The sequence below is a fragment of the Carassius carassius genome, chromosome 17 (genome assembly GCF_963082965.1).
Source record: "Carassius carassius chromosome 17, fCarCar2.1, whole genome shotgun sequence".
Classification (NCBI taxonomy): Eukaryota; Metazoa; Chordata; class Actinopteri; order Cypriniformes; family Cyprinidae; genus Carassius; species Carassius carassius.
This window is the reverse complement of record NC_081771.1, coordinates 2,053,785-2,075,723: the sequence shown is the minus strand read 5'-3', so window position 1 is coordinate 2,075,723 and position 21,939 is coordinate 2,053,785. Positions and strand designations below refer to the sequence as shown.

At 36.3% G+C, this 21,939-nt stretch overlaps 1 protein-coding gene across 4 annotated transcripts; it reads left to right on the top strand.

Moving 5' to 3' along the window:
- Positions 1 to 290: 290 nt before the first annotated feature.
- tfap2c (transcription factor AP-2 gamma (activating enhancer binding protein 2 gamma)) lies at positions 291 to 12,267 on the top strand. 4 transcript variants are annotated; one of them, XM_059570377.1, is made up of 7 exons: positions 291 to 428; positions 4,807 to 5,265; positions 5,349 to 5,400; positions 7,853 to 8,075; positions 9,395 to 9,513; positions 10,605 to 10,746; positions 10,947 to 12,267. In XM_059570377.1, exons 1-7 carry the CDS (start codon positions 399 to 401, stop codon positions 11,239 to 11,241), a joined length of 1,320 nt encoding a protein of 439 aa, XP_059426360.1. In that variant the 5' UTR covers positions 291 to 398; the 3' UTR covers positions 11,242 to 12,267. The 4 variants fall into 4 exon arrangements, with proteins under 4 accessions (XP_059426360.1, XP_059426361.1, XP_059426359.1 ...); XM_059570378.1 differs by having other exon boundaries at positions 294 to 428; positions 4,810 to 5,265; XM_059570376.1 differs by lacking the exon at positions 291 to 428 and adding an exon at positions 3,345 to 3,635 and having other exon boundaries at positions 4,810 to 5,265.
- Positions 12,268 to 21,939: the final 9,672 nt, after the last annotated feature.

Sequence of the window (21,939 nt, the reverse complement as noted above, 5' to 3'; positions counted from 1 at the left end):
TCAGGTATGTGTCTTAATTCCTGGGTGCGTGAGAAAGCTTGAAAAAATAGCATGCTCAAACTTAATGAATTGTATTACTCAAGGTTGCAGAATTTTATGCAAGATGTTCTGTGGAACATGGAATACCAGCTAAGGAAGCTGTTCCTTGTTAATCGTAATTATTTACTTAAAAAAACGTAATTAAAATTAAAGCGCCGTTGTGCAATAGTGTGCTGCTCCACAGAGCTGGAGCGATGACTAATCATCCTCACCGATAGGAATGCTGCGGCTCCCTTTCAGGTGTTCCGAGAGTTTGCGCATGCGCGCTGCGTGCCCTGCGCATCCAGGTGTATGAGCGTCGCGAGCGCGGCTGATGAGAGCATTCGCTGCTTCACAGCGGGACCGAACAGCTGAAGCAGATGTCGCTGCTGGAGAGGCTGGACTGGCGGGTACGGTTTCATTACAGTCTTATTGCTATTAATGCTAGGAGGAAATTATATAGTATATACACACACACACATATGTATGTATGTGTATATATATAGATATATAGATATATATATATATATATAGATAGATAGATAGTGGGGGGAAAAATTGTCAATTAATGGTGTTTGAAATACTTTGTTAAATCTGTATAGGCCTAGTAAAGGGTTTAAATTCGTGTAAACTGGTGCATGCATCAATGCTTGAGCTTGCAGAATGTACAGCCTAAAGAAAGCAGGGTAATAATAACAACGGCTATTTACAATAATAGTAATAATAAAACAATAACAAATAATTGCCAAATTGCAGTGCCTTTATTTCTTCGGGTGTGAAACTTAACACCTGTCTGAACATTTAACAGCAGGACTTAACAGTTTTATTCGATTTTATGAATTTAGCAGACGCCTTTTTGAAGGAATAAATGCGCTTTATCACTGTCAAATTTTCAGCACGTGAAGAGGTTTGTTGGGAGCATTTTAACACCCAGCAGTTTAACCAATTAAAAAGAGCTACTAAAATCATACGTGAGCACCAAGTGAGATCACACGTCTCTGTAAAAATCATATCATTTACTGGCTAAATAAACAGTTTATTAAAAAGCTACAACAACATTTAACTAATTGGTTATTTGATTTGTGCATCAATGCATCCGATTCAGCAGATTATCTTCCTAAATTTGATTTGTCCAACTTCCACCTAAAAGAAAAAATGCAAAAAAAAAATGTCATGTTTGACGATGATGGTTTCAGTGTTTCTTGCTGGCTACACATTAGTTTAGATACATACACGCAAACACTTTTTTAATTGTTAGCCTATTACTGTATTATGCAACTGTTTGATCCTTTATAATGATATATTTCCGTGCGTTTTTATTAATTGCAATGCTTAAAATTAAATGCGGTCGGGTTTAAGGTGGGCATACAAAAATTCTGATATCAATTCAATACAATAATTCATATATGCTACAAAATTTAAACTGATTTGGATTCTTTTTTTTCTTTTAATGTTACAACCTGCATTCTGTTACTGTAAGGTTGTAACAACCACGCCTTCATTTACACAGTTTTAGAATAAGTTGTATATTTCAAAATTACTTGCATTTATATCAGATAAATGGGAAAAATATATAAAGGCATTACGGAAGAAAAAAAACCTGCGCTACAGAGAGAGTTAGAACAATCTCCGGTTTTCAGTAACACTAATTAAAACCCACACACAGTTGCCCTACGTGTTATTACATAAATAATAAAAAACAGCATGCATATCATATTTTAAATGGTATTTTTCAAAACTTTGTAGGCCTTGTTGTTAGCGCATCATGGGCCTGAGTGATTATGGATTGTTAAACATAATTGCTCCTCAGTAATTTATTTATTTTTAACGAAATCAAATAGCCTGATCCGTCTAATTATTACGATTTTTACAAATGCATTTATTATTTTTGAAACAAATCCAATAGGCCTAAATGATTAAATCCGTCTACATGCTTATTTGCGGGTTCCATTCACTTTCAGACGATGTGTTTTGAGCCGAAATAAAACGCTTACGGTGAATGACTTACAATTAATAGCTATCTCACACTGATGATTCATCAGTCAGTTATTAAATCATTCTGATTCCGTTTTGCACAAACGAAGCAGAACGAGAATACCGAGTCTTCAGGTTAGGCCTATAGGTAAATAATAATTAATGTCTTACAACATTTGGCATTCATGCATTTTATTATTGCCTGAGTGGAAATTTTTTCTTGCGATTTCAGCAGGTTACATAAGCAGATGCTTCTCCCTCGGGGTTACAGTAGAGTCTGCGTGTGTGAAAGCATCTGACAGAAACTTCATTCAGATTACAAAGGAATCAAACTCGCTCGTGCGCTTCATTTATCTCAGTCCAGCTCGAGCCGCAGGCGTTTTGACCAAAAACACATTTAATTCACCTGCATTAGCAGACAGGCGAGGCGAGTCTAAACCGGATTAAGTCTTTCTTTCGTCTTTTTTCCCCTCTTTTGCTATCTTTTTGTTTACGATTTTTCCAATGCAGACATTTTCCACTTTAAAATACTTTGCATTAGTAGTAGCCTAGTAGTAGTAGTATTTTAATGGGCTATATTTAATTTTAATCAATTTAATTTTAAGGTATTTAAGCAAAAATAATTAGGCTATATAAAACAACGGTTGATCTGTAAAGCCTAAAATCATTAGTGAAAACGTTTTTATTTATTTTTATTATTAGTAGTATTATTATTACTTTGTTTTTTTTTTACTCTACTGCGTTTGTTTTCATTGCAAAGTATCTAATAAGCATAAAAATTGAGGGGGAAAAATGCAAATATATTTTCGCTTGTCCAATTTCTGCACTCCAATTAACATCTATCTATCTATCTATCTATCTATCTATCTATCTATCTATCTATCTATCTATCTATCTATCTATCTATCTATCTATCTATCTATCTATCTATCTATCGTTCTATCTATCTATCTATCTATCTATCTATCTATCTATCTATCTATCTATCTATCTATCTATCTATCTATCTATCTATCGTTCTATCTATCTATCGTTCTATTAATCGTTCTATCTATCTATCTATCGTTCTATTAATCGTTCTAACGTTCCATCTAGCCAACATTCTGGTCATTTATAATTGCGTAAAAGACATTTAATTTTAATTAAAACATATTACCATTCTTTATTTGTAGAGTTTGCTTCAGTAAATGGCAGATCGTCGCTGTTTGCACTCTGAACAGACGGACAGTTCCTCGATTGGTCCGTCGTTCTGACAGTAGCCAATCAGCAGCAGGTTCTCCGCTGTGACGTAGCCAGAGCGCAGTAGGTCACCGCCCACCACTGACTCTTGCAAATATAGCAGTGAGAGTCCAAAGAGAGTCACTGAGTCGAGCCTGAACCGCTCCGTTGTCCATCAGAGGGAGTCGAGTGCTTCTGTTTGGAGAAGTTTGAGTCGCGAACTACACGAGTTTATGTTCCTTCATCTTCTTCCTTCAACACTGAGTTGATGCTTCACTTCTGCGCGGCGCGCGCCGGACTCTCTGGATTATATTCGAGACCGCAAACAAACATCAGCACAGATACACACGTCTGAGATCACGCGAGGCAAAGACAAAATGTTGTGGAAATTAGCAGATAACGTGAAGTATGAAGATGACTGCGAGGTAAGACGAAGAAGAAGCGAACCCGAGACATCTGGTTGAGGGGCAGATTTTATTGGAGAATTAAAAACATGCATTGTCTGTTTATAATTTAAAATATGGAAATTCGGCATTGTTCTTTTCCCGAATAATATGCAAAGTGAGTTCTGCGAAGTTAACTAGGTACTGGAATGTTTCATTCTTATTGTAGCCTAAAAAATATAGGCTAACCTACCTATAGCCTAAGCCATTTTTTTTAATGAATTATTTCAAATTTGATCTCGCGCAAATAAACAGAACTGTAGCCTACGTGCCGACTAAACTGCATAATATATTTTCATTTAAAAAATGTATATTGAATATTTATATTGTAAAATGTTTTCATATAAGTTACAAATTAGTTCAGCCGGTATAATAAGTAGCTATAGAGCTATAATAAAATAATAATAAAGTACTAATGCAATCTAATTCGAGACGCAATAATTGCATAGTTTTCATTTGAACGGAGACTGAATCTTTACTAGCCTATGTGATGGAATAAAAAAGTGAATTGTTTTAGGCGCAGTGTTCTCCACTAGCGCAAGCACGATTGTTTCAAATATCGGGTTTCATTATGAATTTGAGAGAAAACTCTCAAACTCTCATGTGGTCTCAATTAAGCTGTCTAGAAATGGCCCGTCGCTCATTGTCATTCATGTGTCTCTGGTGACAGTAATTATCCAAGCAACTTTGCCAGACAATAGAAGTCATGAATGCACACACTACAGAACCACTCAAGAGCTGAACACAGACTCAAAAGACGAGCAGCTGATGCTGAATTAGAAAGAGAACAAGTGACTTGCGTAAAAATGTTTGGTTTGGTAACCTTACATATGCGTTGTATGTGATCAAATCTAAATTAACAGACCGAATGCGTTCGATGTGACTGAATAGTTAAATAAACAAAAGTGCGTTTGTAGGCTTAAAACGTATCTTTATTTTTTTTATTTAATTCTAAGTGTGAATTGTGCAAAAAGCTGGATTTTTCCACTTAGATTTGAAAAATGTTTTATTTTTATTTGTATTTAACTTAACTTGTTTTCCAAATTTAAGCATTATACTTGTGCATTTGTCAGATGTATTTTCGCCAGAGGTATTCATGTGATCAGAATGAACTCGTGTGCATGGTTTCAATGTGATGCACTTTCTGTTTCAGCAGGAAAGACATGATGTTAGCAGCAATGGAAATCCCCGTTTACCTCACATTCCCACGGTGAGCCAGCACCTCTACAGCCCACCACCGTCCCTCTCGCACACCGCCAGCTCGGACTTCCAGCCTCCATACTTCCCTCCCCCTTACCAGCCTCTGCCGTACACCCAACCTAACGACCCGTACTCTCACCTGGGTGACCCGTTTAGTATCAACTCAATACACCAGTCTGCAGCATCTAATCAGCAACAGTCATGGCCCGGACGGCAAGGTCAAGAGGCCATAGGGTCCCACGGCCGCAGTGGACTCGGCAGTCCCCTTCTGGGCCTGGAAGGGGGCTCGTCCGGGATGCGGCGGGATGGTTTTAGGAGACCAGAGCTACTGCCTCCACACATTCATGGAATCGATTCCATAGGTGATAACATGGGTTTGCATGATATAGGCCACGGATTGGATGATGTTCAGGTGAGTTGATGTGATTAATGATTTCATAATTATTTATTTGGGATTATGTGGATAGTGATGCATTTGCTGGTTCTTTCTTGCAGCAAGAAGGTGATCACAGTATTGTAATTCCTGATCACACAGTCATCAAAAAAGGTTGGTTGTATTTCAATTTTCTAAGATAAATTTACTTTCAGTTAGTCTTTAGGTTCTAATTTGAATGGGAAAGATGTGAATATGAGTCTTGTAATTTTGCATTAAAATAAAATAAATATATATTGTATTGCTGTTTTAATTTTACAGTACAACATCATTATTAAATATATATTTATTTTGTGTAATATATTTAATAATAACCACAATGAAAACATAATAATATTTTTAGTAATATTGAATTGGTCAAAAACAGTTGGGAACATTTACTGTAATAACTTGAGAAGAAGGAGCATTTTTTTTTTTTGGTAAAACTGTTCAATCTACGATTTGAGCTGTTTTTTTGTAAAAATAAATATATTCAACTGCCTTATTTAGATACTTTTTTGTTAATCACCTTTTACATAAAATATTCCTGTGGCATGACTAAACAAGGTAGAAAAATGCCATGTACTCCCTCAAATAATATGAGTTCATTATGCATAATAATTATGAAGTGTAAGGATCACAAAATACTAGACCTATTTAAAACAATTTTATATGAAATTTAGCATTCCAGGACTTTTCAAATTTAATTAACCTTCTAAATAATTTTGTGAAGCGTGTTTTGAATAAGAGTGTGTTCTAGAATTGTAATGTATCATGATTCTTTCAAGCTGAATAATTTTGCATTGAACGTATGCAACTCGTGTTAATAATTTTATACTGATACGCAGATCTTTAGAAGGAACTGATCTGCTCAATCCATGTTAAAGACTAAAATCTTGCACCTTTGCTGTTTATGTGGAAAAAACAAAGTCAGGCTCCAGATTTCGGCTTGTCCAAGTCAACGGTTTAGGTGGGTGGAGTTGAGGTGGTGCTGGTTCATGCATATATTGCTAATCCTTTTGGTCATGTGGTCCATTTAACTAATCTGGCATTGATCCGCGGAGCATTCTGCCACTCTTTCAGCATGAATGGAAAGCCAAAGAAAGGATCCCTCTCAAAATGGCAGACTAGCCAAAGTTGTAGATGTTTGGCAATCCTTAAAATGGTGTGTTTGCTCAGAGAGTGGAGGCCTAGGCCTGTTTTTTAGTCTTTTGAAACAGGACTGTCAGAACGCAATTCTGCCCCGCTACACACACAAACACGCTCGAGGAGACAAGAATCAACTGTAGTTGGGGTGTGGCTGCTTTTAAACATGCATGGGTATTTTGTTCAGTCCTATGCTGTGACACGAAAACGTCTTAAATAAGCAAAACAGAAAGACAGTTTTGAACATCTGTTTGTTTTGTGTGATCACTAGCTGCTGAATGAGGGGTTTGTATCAGTGGTTCTCAACAGGTTTTGCTTTAGGACACTTTAGTTACATCAACCCAGTTCAACACTAAAACTGTGTAGCATGCAAAAGTAAACAAGAAGGTCTTTACATTTGCAGTGGAGAAGCATTACAGTGTTTGTTTAAATCAATTTAGTAGCCATCTTATATTTTGTTTAGTTTTGTTTATGGGTTTGAGGTTGAATGCTTGCATTTTGATATCTGTTTAATTTGATAGCCGCTGACAGGTTACAAATACATGAGTTTAACTGAGTTGGACCCATGACCTTTCCATAAAAAAAAGTATTTCTCCAATCTTTTAAATGTTGATATTCCTATTATTTTATTTATTTTTATTTTTTTGCTGTGATAACTATGCATGATCACATATTTAGATGCATTTTATAATAAGCATATATCATATTGAGAACGACTTATCAATTACCTGTAGTTTTGCTCTTTTTTGAGATTTAAAGCTTTCAAATAAAAACAGAGTTGAAAAACAGAGTTGAAGATGCGTTAAAGATCACTAAAGTTTTCAAAGCAAAAAAATCAATTTCAGAGTCCATATTTTTGAGATCGTTTGGTGGTCTTTACCATTTTCCTGTATAATCCTGCAGCATCTGTATTAAGTTGTGGTCAGGAGTTGACTGACAGATTCTGGCATTTATTTTAGCCAGTCAGTAATTTAGATTTTCTTTTGAGGCACCAAAGTGACATGTTGAATTAATGTCTATGCCAATATTTTAGTCGACATGATTATAGCATGGATGACTGCTCTGTCCAGTTCTGGCCCATATCAAAATTTATGTCACATGTTTGGCTTGAATTTATTCCATCTTCATCTATTCCAGCTTCAGCTTCTACTTTGCAAGTGCATCTGAAAATATTCACTCTTTTTCTAAACAAAATGGTGAAAGTAAACCTTATGATTTCTAATTACAGTCAGTTCAACTTCCTTGTTAAAAAAAAAAAAAATAGTGTGCAATCAAATCGGAGCTTTCTTAGCTCAAACATTTCTCAACAAATTCTCCCAAGATCAATTGATCTGAGCTGTTATATTTTTATAGCTCTGTAGTGGTAATGAATATCATTTTGTCTCTATTTTTATATATCCTAAAGATCCTAAAGATTGACCGATATATATCTCATCTCCAGGTCCGATGTCCCTGCAGAAGGGAAGCCCATTTGGGATTCCCTTTCAGAAAGAGTCTCTGCTGGGAATGGTGTCAAATCCCACTGAGGTCTTCTGTTCAGTACCTGGTCGACTCTCTCTACTCAGCTCCACTTCCAAGTACAAAGTAACTGTTGCAGAAGTTCAGAGACGCTTGTCCCCACCGGAGTGTCTAAACGCTTCCCTGCTCGGAGGAGTATTACGCAGGTGAGCAGCTATTGCACATTCATACTTGAAAATATGTTAAAATGGCAATATAAATGCACTGAAAAAAATGCACTGTTTTTTTTTACAGTATACTATATTTATATTTAAGACTTGAGCAAATAAAAAGGTTGGTCGATGAATCCCATGATACTCAACAACAAGCCCAGGTCATATTTCACCCCAAATTTAATCAGTGCATCATTGAAAAAATACTAATGTGGCATAATTTTCAGAAGTTACACACATTTCACCACAAATTTTCATTAACATAATGTACAAAATGACAAAAATGTATATATATAATGAAAATCATTATATATATATATATATATATATATATATATATATATATATATATATATATTCAAACAAATCTTAAAAAAGCTTATTTTTATCTCAGCAAAATGTCATTTAGAATTTTGAAATGAAACTTCAATGTTTTTGTGAGATTCCTCCTCATGCAATTACCAATCAATGGAAACAAATAGTTAAATGTGTGTGTTTAAGTTTCACGTTTGGTTCCATAAAGTTCCATTTGTGTGCATATTGATGAGATGATGCTGATATTAATTTGATCCATAGGCCAAGATGTGCAGTGTTGGGGGGGGGGGGGGGGTGATGTCATCAAACACACAGTCTAATCTTACTGCCCCTTATTACTGGGAATATTTTTCTGTTCTCATGTGTCTGACGCAAACACACTGATATTCGTTAAGTAGGTCATATAGCACAAGCGCTGGGAGGGGGAGGGGGAGGTGTCGGACGGGAAAAGAGGGCACTTACTCATGCCTCCTCCTAACAATCCCTTACCCCACATGTGAAGGGTGATGCCAGGCCACAACTCTAGTCATGCATATCATAGAGGCCCAAACAGCAAGTGGGGATTTTGTCTGCGCTTGTATGCGTTTTTGTTGCAATGCATTTTAAACACTTAAGCTGTGACATCATTTTTTTTTTTCATGAGCCTTTTTATCCATGTGAATCTGGGCCCAAAACATCTTTCCATATTGGCCTCTAAGTCAAATAACGCAAACAAAGCAAATAAAATCCACGTGTTTCACCTGCAATAGTTAAGCCATCGCTAATCTCTGCTCTCCTGGTTACTGCTGCTTGATCAGATAATGTTGTTGGAATTAACTGGAGATTTCAGTAAAAAGCGCAATTTTCTGAAAATGTGCTCATGCTAAAGGTTTAAAGAATTGAAAAAAAAAAAAAAAAAACTTGTCTGATAATATGAATGATAACAACCGTTACTAACCTAGCATTGGCAGGTTTAGCAAAAGGTCACTAATGACACTCACTGTCATTTTATTATAAAGGGCAAAGTCAAAGAACGGCGGCCGATCCTTGAGGGAAAAACTGGATAAAATTGGACTGAACTTGCCGGCGGGTCGCAGAAAGGCTGCCAACGTCACCTTACTAACCGCTCTGGTAGAAGGTAAGCACCTTATGTCAGTCAGTTTCCACTGTTGTTACTGTAAAAGTAGTTTTATCATAAATGCTAAGGACATTAGTATATTTCAGTCATTGCAACAACAAAATCTGTGGAGGATGACGTGAAGTTCTAGAGTGGATGATTGGAATAAAAAACACAACTTTTGCCCTGATTTACAGTCTGAACAAGTCAGTGGTAGATGCTGAAAAGTAGTCGGAATTGACAGAAAATCACTAAGTGTATGACAAAATCTGTTTTGATTATAAAAGTCTTGTTGCATTAAATCTGTCTAAATTGGTTTAAATGAACCGTAACAACACTGAATGTGCTAAATGCTAAAACAAATGTTTTGGCTTGATTTACTTAATTTAATTCTTTTATTTTTGAGGTTTGAACTCAGGCCAACTCCAAAGTCTAGCGTCTAAATTGCAAAGGAACATCTAGAGAACTAGTGATAGTTTAATACAAAGGCAAAGACTTGCGTGATCACACGCAAAGGTCATCTATGTTAGCTCTACTCGCAATCTGTAATTTCTTGACATTTCATGTCCACCTTTTTGCATGAGTATAGCTAACCAATGAGTCACAGAGACATTAGCGCAAAGATCACGAGTTAACTAGCACCAGGAGCGATGCAGAATACTTTTAGCTTTCTCTTTTAATGTCACCATTCTCTCCACTAATGGGAACATGGGTCTGAAGCAGGAACATGACTAGAAGGCGTAGTTATTTACAGACCTTCAAAGCTGAATTAGGGCTTGTTATCACATGTTCGCTAGCCAAGAGGAGAGACTGACCTTAAAGATGACTACTGTGAATAATGTGCTAGTCTATCAATAAGAGCCTGTTGGGTCTAGGGGACCATTAGATGCCTTCAGCTACAAAGGCTCATTAAAGACATGCAGTGTGACCACCGCCATCCGCAAAAGAAAGAGTCTATTCATCTGAAATCATCTCAGCTTAGAGAGGAAATGATTCTTTTCGTGATGCCATTTTGAGTCATTTCCAAGCCGATGGATCCGACGGTGACTCATCTTTGCAGTGCTGTCATATGCTGCGTGAGTCACCTGATTCTCACCTGATCCTGTCTGCAGGTGAGGCTGTACACCTGGCCAGAGATTTTGGGTATGTCTGTGAGACAGAGTTTCCCGCGAAGGCCATCGCGGAGTACCTTGGCCGACCGCACGTGGAACGCAATGAGATCAACTCTCGCAAAACCATGCTCTTGGCAGCCAAGTGAGTAACCATCCCATTTCACATAAATCCCAATCCCATTAAGGTTAGGGAGGCCAAGCCCATTTTGATGGAGCCATTAAGCAATCATCAGGCTGGAAATGAGTCCCCCTGCTTCTGAGGGTGTCTCCACCTTAACAGAACAGGCTTCTGAAATCTCTGCTTTATGGTTTAATACTTTAACTGGTCATCTAATCTTTCAGGCAAATCTGTAAGGAGTTCACCGACTTGCTGACTCAGGACCGATCTCCTCTGGGAAACTCTAGGCCAGCTCCCATTCTCGAGCCAGGGATTCAAAGCTGCCTGACTCACTTCAGCCTCATCACCCACGGCTTCGGCTCTCCGGCCATCTGTGCGGCCATGACCTCGCTGCAAAACTACCTCAACGAGGCACTCAAGCAGGTGGACAAAATGTATGTGAGTTCGACCGGAGACTCCTCGCAGACCTCTTCCGACGGCTCCAACAAAGTAGACAAGATGGACAAACACAGAAAGTGAGGCTGAGGTCAAACTCGTTTGGATCATTTGAACGCAACAACCATTTTTGTAGCGGAATGACGTTTTTCCAGACCTGACTCTTCGTCGTCGTCGTAGTTGTCGATTCTGTTTCCGTTTTGCTTTGTTTTCTCATATCAAGAGTAAGCTTAGACTCGAAGCCCTCTTGGTTCATGTCTTGGTCTTCCAGCACTTTCTCCTCCACAAACACATTTCAAAGCTTAGCCTTAGTCGAGACAGTTCTTTATCGAGCGACGATTCAGACGGTCATCAGGAAGTTGTCTCTCAGAGGGGAACTGCAAAGAGGAAGTTGTTGAGTTTCCCAAAGATACCATTTCAAGAGTTGACGTGGATTTTAACTGTTTTCTTTCGCTACCAAACTGGGAGGAGGAAGTTTCTCCGTGTCCTCCTCCTTGGTGCTGACCTCCCAATGGACCAAGGATGTGATTATGTTTCAGACATTATAACTTGTTCTATGCTTGACTTCATTGGACGCAGTGTTATTGTTATTGGGAGTGTTGTCGGCATGAGTGTGTTTTGTGTGCATGGGTGTACATGATTTCCAAACAACCCTTTATCCACTGATCAGTGGGTTCTTCTATATGAGAAATGCTCAAGATGTATTTGGCTTAATTTTTTTCACTGAGAACAATTAAAAAGATCTTTGATTAAGTTACCATGATCAAATCAAATATCATAAGGTTGGGTATGTGTGCATGTTTGGTTTCGTATGAGTGTACAACCTTGTTGATCATCTTTTTTGATGCCTTTACGTCAGAATAGAAGTTAATGATCCATTTGTCTTTCCCCAAGTGTAAATATTTTCTAATTTATGTTGTAATTTAATGGGATTTGTAAATATTGGTACAATTATGGTGTTTGGTTCCACTTTTTAAAAAAGACGTGTTAAGCTTTTATAAAGGGGTTTGTTATTTTACCGTATAGTGGTTAGGCTACGGGATCGATATTCTTTATAGAAATGTGTTATATTGGTTTAAAGCTGTAGGAATAAAAACTCAACACTCTTGATTTGCGTCTGCCAAGACTCCCCATTTATGACATTGAGTTGTACACTTCACTACACGCGTGCCCTGCAAGTGAGGCATGTTGAACATGGCCAATTCATGTGTATAAAGATTCCTTTTTAAAATAAATGTCAGCAATGCTCACAGAAAGAAGAGTAGTGGTCATCATTGCACAAAACAGGTCAAACAAAGGCTTTCCTCAGAAAAGAAGAGCTGGTTTTCACCCTACTGAACACCTGTCTTATACCTGGATTACTCTTTGAATGTTTGTGTAACTCTTTTGTTCGAAACAGATAGTTCCCCTCTTTTCATTACAATGCTTATCTCACAAATTGGCGTGACAGGACAACAGTAATGTGTGTGTGAAGTTTCCGCATCACTCTTTTCATATTTAAATTTTCTACTGTGAAACTCGCAGTGCGGTTTCAAATGAAGTGATGGGACTGTTGTGAAGAGATAAACAAAGCCATGAGAGAATATTGACTTGATGCTTCTCTGTTTTATTTACCGTGCTGCTTTATTATTAATGCACCATGTGGTCGGTTGCGAAACGGTTTATTCATAGCCTTTTGTTTGTAAAGTTAGCATGTATATCTCACTTTGTTTAAACCTCAAATGGTTGATACGCCACTATACTGATGCAACTATCGCTTCTCCTTATCAAAACTATCCCCTATCTTGTCTCGTTCTCACAGCAAACACTCCCAATTTCTCATATGCAATGAAATCGCAGGTGTGTGTGAGCAAGTGTGCGTGTTTGCCTCCGTTGAGTGACTGACTCATGCAACTGAACTGACAGTAGAGCAAGTGTGAGCTTCTCCCTCAGAACCCGTTGGACCAGATGTGTGGCTTTGCCACGCACCCACAGTTGGCTGTAACCGCCTCCATTTACTAAGATTCTTTTCCTGCACAAGGCTGTAAGTTGAGACACGGCAACTTTGATGGACCTGCTTTGATGATCGGCTGTAGGTGTTGGTGGCAGAACTTCCTCTTGTACCTGAAAGGTGTTGATTGTTGTGAAATGCGGACGCAGAAAGACACACACCCACATCAACACAAACTTTGAAAATCCTGTGATGAAATGCCTACACGGAAGTGCTGGAAAAATATTGCATCTCTTTAAGACGCTTTGTCCTGAGGATGGATCATGCTTGTTTACACTGGCTGCAAGCCAACTCTTAAAATGACAACTGATTTAATTAAAAACATACGGAGACAAACATGAGGCAGATTGATAAAGCTCTGTTTAATAATTGCATTATTTGGCTTTATATTAAATCCTTAACAGATTGTTACCTTTTGTACCCCCCCCCCCCCATCCACTACATAGAACGTCAATGGGGGTCCAATGTTGTTTTGTTTCAATGACTTTCAGTGCATGAACAAAGTTAAATAGTTAAATATTCTTCAAAATTTCAGGGTTTTGTTCTTAATGTTAAATGTACATAAACACAGAAACAATTAAACCAGTCCTTACTCTTAAAGGATTAGTTCACCTCAAGATTTTCCTAACCTGTATTGATTTCTTTCAGCTGTTGATCTCAAAAGAAGATATTTTGTAGAATGTCGAGAACCTAACAGTTCACTGACTTCCATAGTATAAAACAATAAAAATACCATGGAAGTCAGTTTCTGCCGTCAAATGTTTGGTTACCAACATTCTTCAGAATATCTTCTTTTGTGTTTAGCAGAAGAAAGAAACTCATGTTTGGAACAACATGAGGGTGAGAAAAAGATGACAATTTTCTGAATTTCCTTTAATGGATTTAGATAATAATAATAATAATCTCTTAACCCTAATATTTCATATTGTTTATCAAATCGATACCTGGATAACAAAGTATATATGCATGGAATTTAATTAGCCAAATAGCCAAAGGCATTGGAACTCTCTAAGAAGTTGCTATGCTAAGCTAACATTAGCAGCATCTCTTGTGCTCTGGTTTTGCATAAATTACTCTTAATATAAGCAAATATCCTTATTAAGATGTGCAAAGCATATTTGTTTAAGGCCAAATCTAGGTTTCTTGCAACCCTTGATTAGATGACCTATGCTAACGTAGGTCAAAGTCAATAGCGGAATATACGCTTCCGGATGACTTTTTTTTTTTTTTTTTTTTTTTTTTTGCACATAAAGAAAACAAATCTATTCTCAAACTAAAGCTCAAAGACATAAATGTTGACTTGCTGATGCTACATTTGTTGTCTGTGCTTGAACAAACTCATAGTATTGTATTTTTGTGTTTAAATTGGCACTGCTGTTTACTGTCATGCTTTTATTTCTTGAATCCTGAGGCTATTTATAATTTTGGAGAATCTCTTCTAAAAGTAACCTACTTAGTTTTGTAACACGTTTCCATTTTTGCATGTCTGCAATAAGACATGGATCTCAAGACGTGTCTCAGTCTGGTTTGCGTTAGCAGTCATTAGCAGTGACACTGATGGAAAAAGAAATGCCAAACCGTTGCAACCGCTCTTTAAGATGCTCACTTTAAATGGGGTTTGTAATTCCAGCGCCTGGATTTTTTCGCGCACTCATTCAGAAATATGTTTCCAAATAAGCCCTTGTGTTTAGAACATTAGCAGCACATGCTTGACTTGGATGTCGTCGTACAGATGGTTTGCGAGAGTCAAGCCAAGTGGTTTCTTACTGGTATGAGGAAGCCAAATAATGGGAACATAAAAGTCGTAGGAGGGAGGAATGTGTGTGCGTTTAATGGGGGGCAGGAACAACAAAGAATTCCTGCAGAAAATGCTAGGAGTGAATTTAAATTACAGACGAGGAGGAATTCTTCTGCATGTTTGGGTGAATCAGGAGCTTTCAGGGAGGAAATACAGACTGATGGCTGTCGCTCTCAAAGAAGAGTCCCAGTCGCTCCAGATTTCTTTAAAGTTTGGTGACCAATGGAAGATTAACAGGAACTACGATTAACTCTTTATCATTACTAACCCTAGGTCGAGCCCTAAAGCAAAACTTGAACAGATAACAAAAAAACAACAAACATAATGATTTAACAGAAAATGAGTTAGAGTTGTTCATTAAAATAATGACTTTTAAAATAACATTTTTAAGTATATATATTTTTTAAATAACCAAGTGGGGACATACAAATTGGCTAATTTTTTAATTATTATTTTTTATATAAATAAAAAAAAAATATTTGAAACTTGTAATAAATCATAGCTGTATACACGTTTTCTTGTTTTCAAAAAAATTTATCAATTCTTTTAATGTGTGTGGAAATTCATGAAGCGTTGAATATATATATATATATATATATATATATATATATATATATATATATATATATTTTGAAAATATTAATATTTCTTTTTATAATTTAATTTTACATTTTTTAAATAAAAAAAGGTTATTCATTCATTCATTGTTTTAAAGATATAATCCAGGGGCGAGTACAAATATTTTTTTGTTGTTTGTTATTAATTTTATTAGTAATAAAACTTTGGAGACCAAAATACTGTAGCACACAATGGTTTCTGTTACCGCTTCCTGGTAATGGAGTAAATTCTGGCAGTGTGCGTTTATTCTAAGACCGAACAAAAATAGAAAATGAAGCATTTTAAATTTAATAAATTCAATTCAGTTTATTTTTATTAATCTAATAGACACATACATCTTTTTTTTTACTTTTTCCCTCATAAATGAATTTTTTCATGTTGATTATATTGGTAGTAAGTAATAAAGGTGAAAAAAAATACTGCACAATGACCCATGTTGGGTTTTATGGGGAATTATGGATCGTGTAAGCTATCATGAACTGACCCTCCTTCTTCTTCTTTCTTCATCCGTTCTGTGGGAATGCAATGGTCTGTCTGCGTCACCCAAACACCCCCCCCCTTCCTCCATCACAACACGTACCGCCAATTAGCCTGCACTATCGCTAACGAAGCCGCGGCCTCCTCACCCCTCCACGGCAGACAGCAGATGTCCGTGTTTCTGCGGGAAGCGTCCGCTCCGTCACACCAACGGAGACAACAAGATGGCTCTTGCTTTCTCAGAAACGGCCATTACCTACTTTCCTGTGCAAGAAATTATTCCACGGCTCACAAGACATATCCAGCTTAATTAAAAGCATCTGCCCTGCCTAACAATACTCAGCTAGTCCTGTTTATTCTCCTATAATGCACTAAACAGCACTAATCAAAACAACCTGTCTGAATTCCCTGGCCAGCCTTGAAGCCATTATCAGATGCAAGGGATTTCTGTTTTCTAAGAGTACTTTGTTCATTCTTTCCTACAAAAACCCTCTCTTTTTGTAAGGAATTGTCTCTAATTGTCTTAAATTTGATGCACAAAAACAAGGCCATGAGGGTGCATGCACATTAAGCCTGTTCAAGTTTACACAGTCTCCTTTTTACCAGCTATGTTTTGTCCACTCCAAATTTTGGATGTATTTTCTCTGTTTTATCAGTTGAACTATTGACATCAAGACTTGTTGCAAAGCAGTCAGATTGTATTGATTGGACGGTTGATGTTAATCCAGCATTGTTAGATCCACCATATGGTTGATTCTCATGGTCCCAGGACGCTTATTTAAGCCGGGATGCTTATGATGTGATGGACAGGATGATGTGAATGACTGTTAGTAAACCACCTGTCATTGATGACGCATGTTGATCATCACTTTGACTCCCTTTTGGAAAATGTACATGTGCTTTTTGAATAATGATTCACTGTGTTCAGTTATTTTACAGTTCAAAAGATTTTTCTATTTACTTATTTATTTTACCAAGGCAGTAAAGATATTTATTTCTGTTTCAAATAAGACCTGTTATTTTGAACTTTCTATTTATCAAATAATCCCCAAAATTAAAATGTATCACGGTTTCCACTAAAATCTGAAGCAGCACAACTGTTTTCAACATTGATAATAATCAGCAATATTTCTTGAGCAGCAAATCCGCATATTATACTGATTTCTGAAGATCATGTGACACTGATAACTTCAGCAATGATGCTGAAAATTCAGCATTGCATCACTGGAATAAATTTTATTTGAACATATATTCAAATAGAAATCAGTTATTTTAAATTGAAAAAATATTTCACAATAATGCTGTTTTTATTGTTTTTTTCAGTCAGGTAAATGTATCCTTTGTGAGCACGAGAATACTACTCCTGCTAACCCCAAACATATATTACAGTAGTTTACACAAAGTTTTATCATATATTATATTATATTAACAGTAGTGCATATTTAAGTAGTAGCTTTTCAAGTTTAAGGTGTGTCTAGAGAGTCCTTCGCAATCCAAGTTGTGAAATTATTTTTATTTTTTATTTTTTTTGGGTTGAAGCTTTATGCAAAACCAGTCTATAGTTAGCACCTATTTGCATATGCCTTCCAGCAAATCAATGAATGTTGCATAATTGAATTAATTATATATATATATATATATAAATATATATATATATAAATATATATTTTTAACCATATTACATTGAAATTTATTTTAAAAAATACTGAAAAAAATAACACACATACACTTTTTTTTTTTACATAAGTGACCCAAAAGGAAGTGTCTCTAGCTGATAATTTGGTTTCCTCTGCCAGCAAACACATCAGGATTGTCTATGTTGTGACAAGTAACAAAGAGTTCTCTGATTTGTTCTCCAACTGCTTTGGTTACTGGAATGTTGTATGAAATTACTATAACAAAGTTCCATTGCAATTACAACTGTTCATTATATATGTGACCCTGGAGCACAAAACCAGTCATTAGGGTCAGTTTAAGCTGAATTAATGTTTGGTCTGTTATAATAGGACAATATTTGGCTGAGATGCAACTATTTGAAAATCTGGAATCTGAGGATGCAAATATATATATATTGAGAAAATCACCTTTAAATTTGTCCAAATTAAGTTCTTAGCAATGCATATTACTAATTACTAATTACTAGTAATTATACATTTATGGCATGAAATTTACAAAGCATCTTCATGGAACTCGATCTTTACTTAATATTCTAATAATTTTTGGTATAAAAGAAAAATCAATAATTTTGACCCATACAATGTATTTTTGGCTATTGCTACAAATATACCCCAGCGACTTAAGATTGCTTTTGAACTCCAGTGTCACATATGAGTTTTAAGCCCCTCCCTCCAAGCTTTTGTTTTGACTTCCTGTGGGTGGAATCAGGTTTTAAATAGGATGTCCAGAGCCTCCCAAACCCTCCCAAACACACCCTGCTCATCCCAGCATGGGACGCAGTATTTCTCCTTCTTGACTTGACCCTCTGTGACTCGGATAACATGACACCTCTCATTATCTCACCATCTCTAAAACCAATCTCGTTTTCCACACGAGTTTGAAGAAGCTTCGAGGAACCAAACCAAACGGGTTGTTAAAGACCGTAATTACACCACTATCAACATTATTTTCCAGCATCATCAATCAGAGCTGCACATGCTAGGAAACTTTGGCGGTGTTAGATGAGTATTTTTGTGCCATGTGTTCATGGTAGACTGATTCAGATTCAGAATTGATTTCTCAGGTTGCTTTTTTAAAGCTCAGAAAACATTATAAGGCTCAGTTTAGATGTTATTGAGATTGTAAAGAGTCAATATTACAACTGATTGAGAAATGAAAACCCTTTCTGTGGGTCATTTCAGTCGCACACTTTCTAAAAGCAGAAACCAAAGTCAAACTGTTAATAAGATACATGAACATTTAGCTCTTGTATTTCACTAGAACTCTCCGTCTTTTGAGCAAACACATGGCAAAGCTCCCAGTCGAGTTACAGGTGTAAGCTGGAAAAACATTTTGTGGTTCATTTACAATAACAGTAACTGCTAAAGGTGTCTTCATTTTGATCGTTATGAATAATGAAACGCTAATGAATAATCCTGGCTAAATGTGCCCTAAAGTGGAAATTCCCATATTTAAGGGAGTTACTTGGCTTGGATTATAACTGGCAAAGCTCTGTTGTCATGCAAAACGGTGACATCTGCAGTATTTGGCTTTTATTTATACTTTGAAGATTATTAACTAAAACACAATAACACTTACTGGCACGTATCCAAGATGAAAGATAGTTCAAAATGTTGGCAGCAACATCTTGCTGTCTTCTAAAATCCAAATGGTGCAAAATGGTGAAGAAATATTGACATAAATTAAAAAAAGAAAAAGAAAAAAGCTTTGAGTTTGCTCAGTATTTTTGTGTGCCATGCATTTTTATGCTGAACAAACTCTAAATTTGAGGAAATTATTTTCAGTGTGCAATATGCATCAGATCTTCAGATTGATTATAACCATTAAAGGAATGGTTAACCCACCCTCAGGCCATTCAAATATGAGTTTGTTTCTTTAAAAAATAGATTTGGAGAAATTTAGCATTAGATCACTTGCTCAGCAATGGATGCTCTGCAGTGAATGGCTGCCGTCAGAATAAGAGCTGATTAAAAACATCACAAGTAATCTAGTCCAGCCATTAATGTCTTGAGAAGACAAAAGCTGCAAGTTTGTAAGAAACTAATTCATCAAGATGTTCTAACGTCAAACCATTGCTTTTGGCTAAAGAGTCTATAAAACGTATAACGCTTCCTCCAGTGAAAAAGTCCATATCCTGTTGTCCTCTCACATCAGAATCCACCCACATATTTGTTTAGAATTGTTTTGAACTGATTTGGCTTGTAAACAATGCTTGATCTGTACAGATTTCTCTCCTGATTCAGACCAGATGACTTTTTCATTGGAGGAAGTGTTATGGGTTATGGACTCATATTTTAGCTGAAAGCAACATGTTTCTTGTTGCATTTGTTTCTTACAGTGTTTCTTTTGGTTACATAAGATGTTAACTGATGGACTGGAGTGGTGTGGATTATTGTGATGTTTTTATCAGCTGTTTGGACTTTCATTCTGACGGCACCCATTCACTGCAGAGGAGTTATTTCTGAGCAAGTGAAGGAATGTTACATTTCTCCAAATCTGATGAAGAAACAAACCCATCTAAATCTTTTATGGCCTGAGGGCAAGGACATTTTCATTTTCGACTGAACTATTCCTTTAGCTGATTGTATCTGTAATTTTAAGATTTATGTTTAAACATTAAGAAGCAGCTTTTGAAATGTCTGATGATGAGCAGGTCTGGAGTTGTGAGTTATAGATGTATAAGCCAGACATTCAGCTTTCATGAAACATTAGAAAAATCCAGCTGTATGTCAAGCTGACCTGGAGATTATTGAGCTAACTCACTAAAGCCAGGTACAAGGAACGAGATCCTGTGGTAAGCACCGTGTGGAAGGCTGTATTGGAAACTATGAGAGAGAGAAAGAGAGAGCTTAAGAAAGACAAAGAGAGAGAGGCACAGCGCCTAAAGGCGTAGACCAGTCTTTATGGTTCAGCGAAAGGTAAAACTCATTACTCGTTCTGCCATCTTCAACCATCTAACTTGGCTAAAAAAAGGTCTCAAGGCCTTCCCCCTTCATACTGATAACATGCAAATTTAAAACCAGTTAGGTGAAAAAAGACAGTGATACAAAGCAGAATAGACTTAAATTAGCATGCCAGGAATTGCGTACAGATAGATGTAAACAAATTCAAAGAACAAATTCAGGTTTACTGATAAAAGTTTCCAGATTTAGTTTTTATTTCATAGCTCACTGTTCTTTTAAACTTAGGTTTTGTTCTGTATAAACAAGATATTTTCCACTGTAATTTTTTAAAATACGAAAATACTGTCCATTTTTCTACTTCAAAATTTCACATTTTATTCTATGTGTTAATTTATTTATTTATTTTTGTTTTATTTTATTAATTCTTTTTTAACTAGCAATGAATTTGTAAAAATTGTCTACACCATTTTTCTTTCAAACTAAAAAGAAAAAAAAAAAAAAATCTAAGATAGATATTCTATTTATTTTTTTCATTTATTTATTATTTTTTTTCAGTGTAGATATAAATCGGTCAATCAATCAATATATATATATATATATATATATATATATATATATATATATATATAAATTAAAATTTTAGTTGCAATATTATCTGAAACTGCATTATCAAGTCTTAATTTGTTTTTCATGTAATATTGTCAGTGTCTACTGTATGTAACGCAAATGTTCTTTTTAACCGTGTTACATCTAGATGCAACTAAGATTGTTATTTTGTCATTCTGTGTTGTGTCTCCAATTTTTCCTCAATTCTCATTCACTGACTTCAGAGCAGAACTTCTATCAAGTAAAATCCATTCATTTCTCCACTTTCTAATGGGGAGCGCTGACGTTTCCTCCGATAACCGCACATTTTAAATGCACTCATGTGAATACCAAAATTAGCAGCGACTTAAAAGTAGCTCTCTTTCCTTCAAGCTCTCACAATAAACAAAAACAACAAATAACCACTACAAAATGTCATCTGGTGCAGTAAACATGCCACACTTTGTCTAAAACCTGGAATGAATCTCACAGACATTAAGTGTTTCCAGTCTAGGGTGAATCATGGCTAAACCACACTCATTTCCTGTATGTGTTTATGTGGGGGGTGTGTTAGCTGTCCAGGCTTGTTTTTAGCGCAAAACTGGATAGAAAGAGGGAGGATGACTATAGCTGCAGTATCACAGTATTTATTTATTTGTTTTAAAGAGAATGTTCGATATTGAAAATTCAAATCGGAACCAACACAACAATGGAAATTCCGTGATCAGTTACAT

Bases quoted from the DNA above. Each gene is read 5' to 3' on its own strand.
- tfap2c (XM_059570375.1), top strand. From the start codon at position 3,588: ATGTTGTGGAAATTAGCAGATAACGTGAAGTATGAAGATGACTGCGAG. The intron at 3,636-4,806 runs GTAAGACGAAGA...TTTCTGTTTCAG, and splicing joins AGTATGAAGATGACTGCGAG to CAGGAAAGACATGATGTTAG. The intron at 8,076-9,394 runs GTGAGCAGCTAT...TTTATTATAAAG, and splicing joins CTCGGAGGAGTATTACGCAG to GGCAAAGTCAAAGAACGGCG.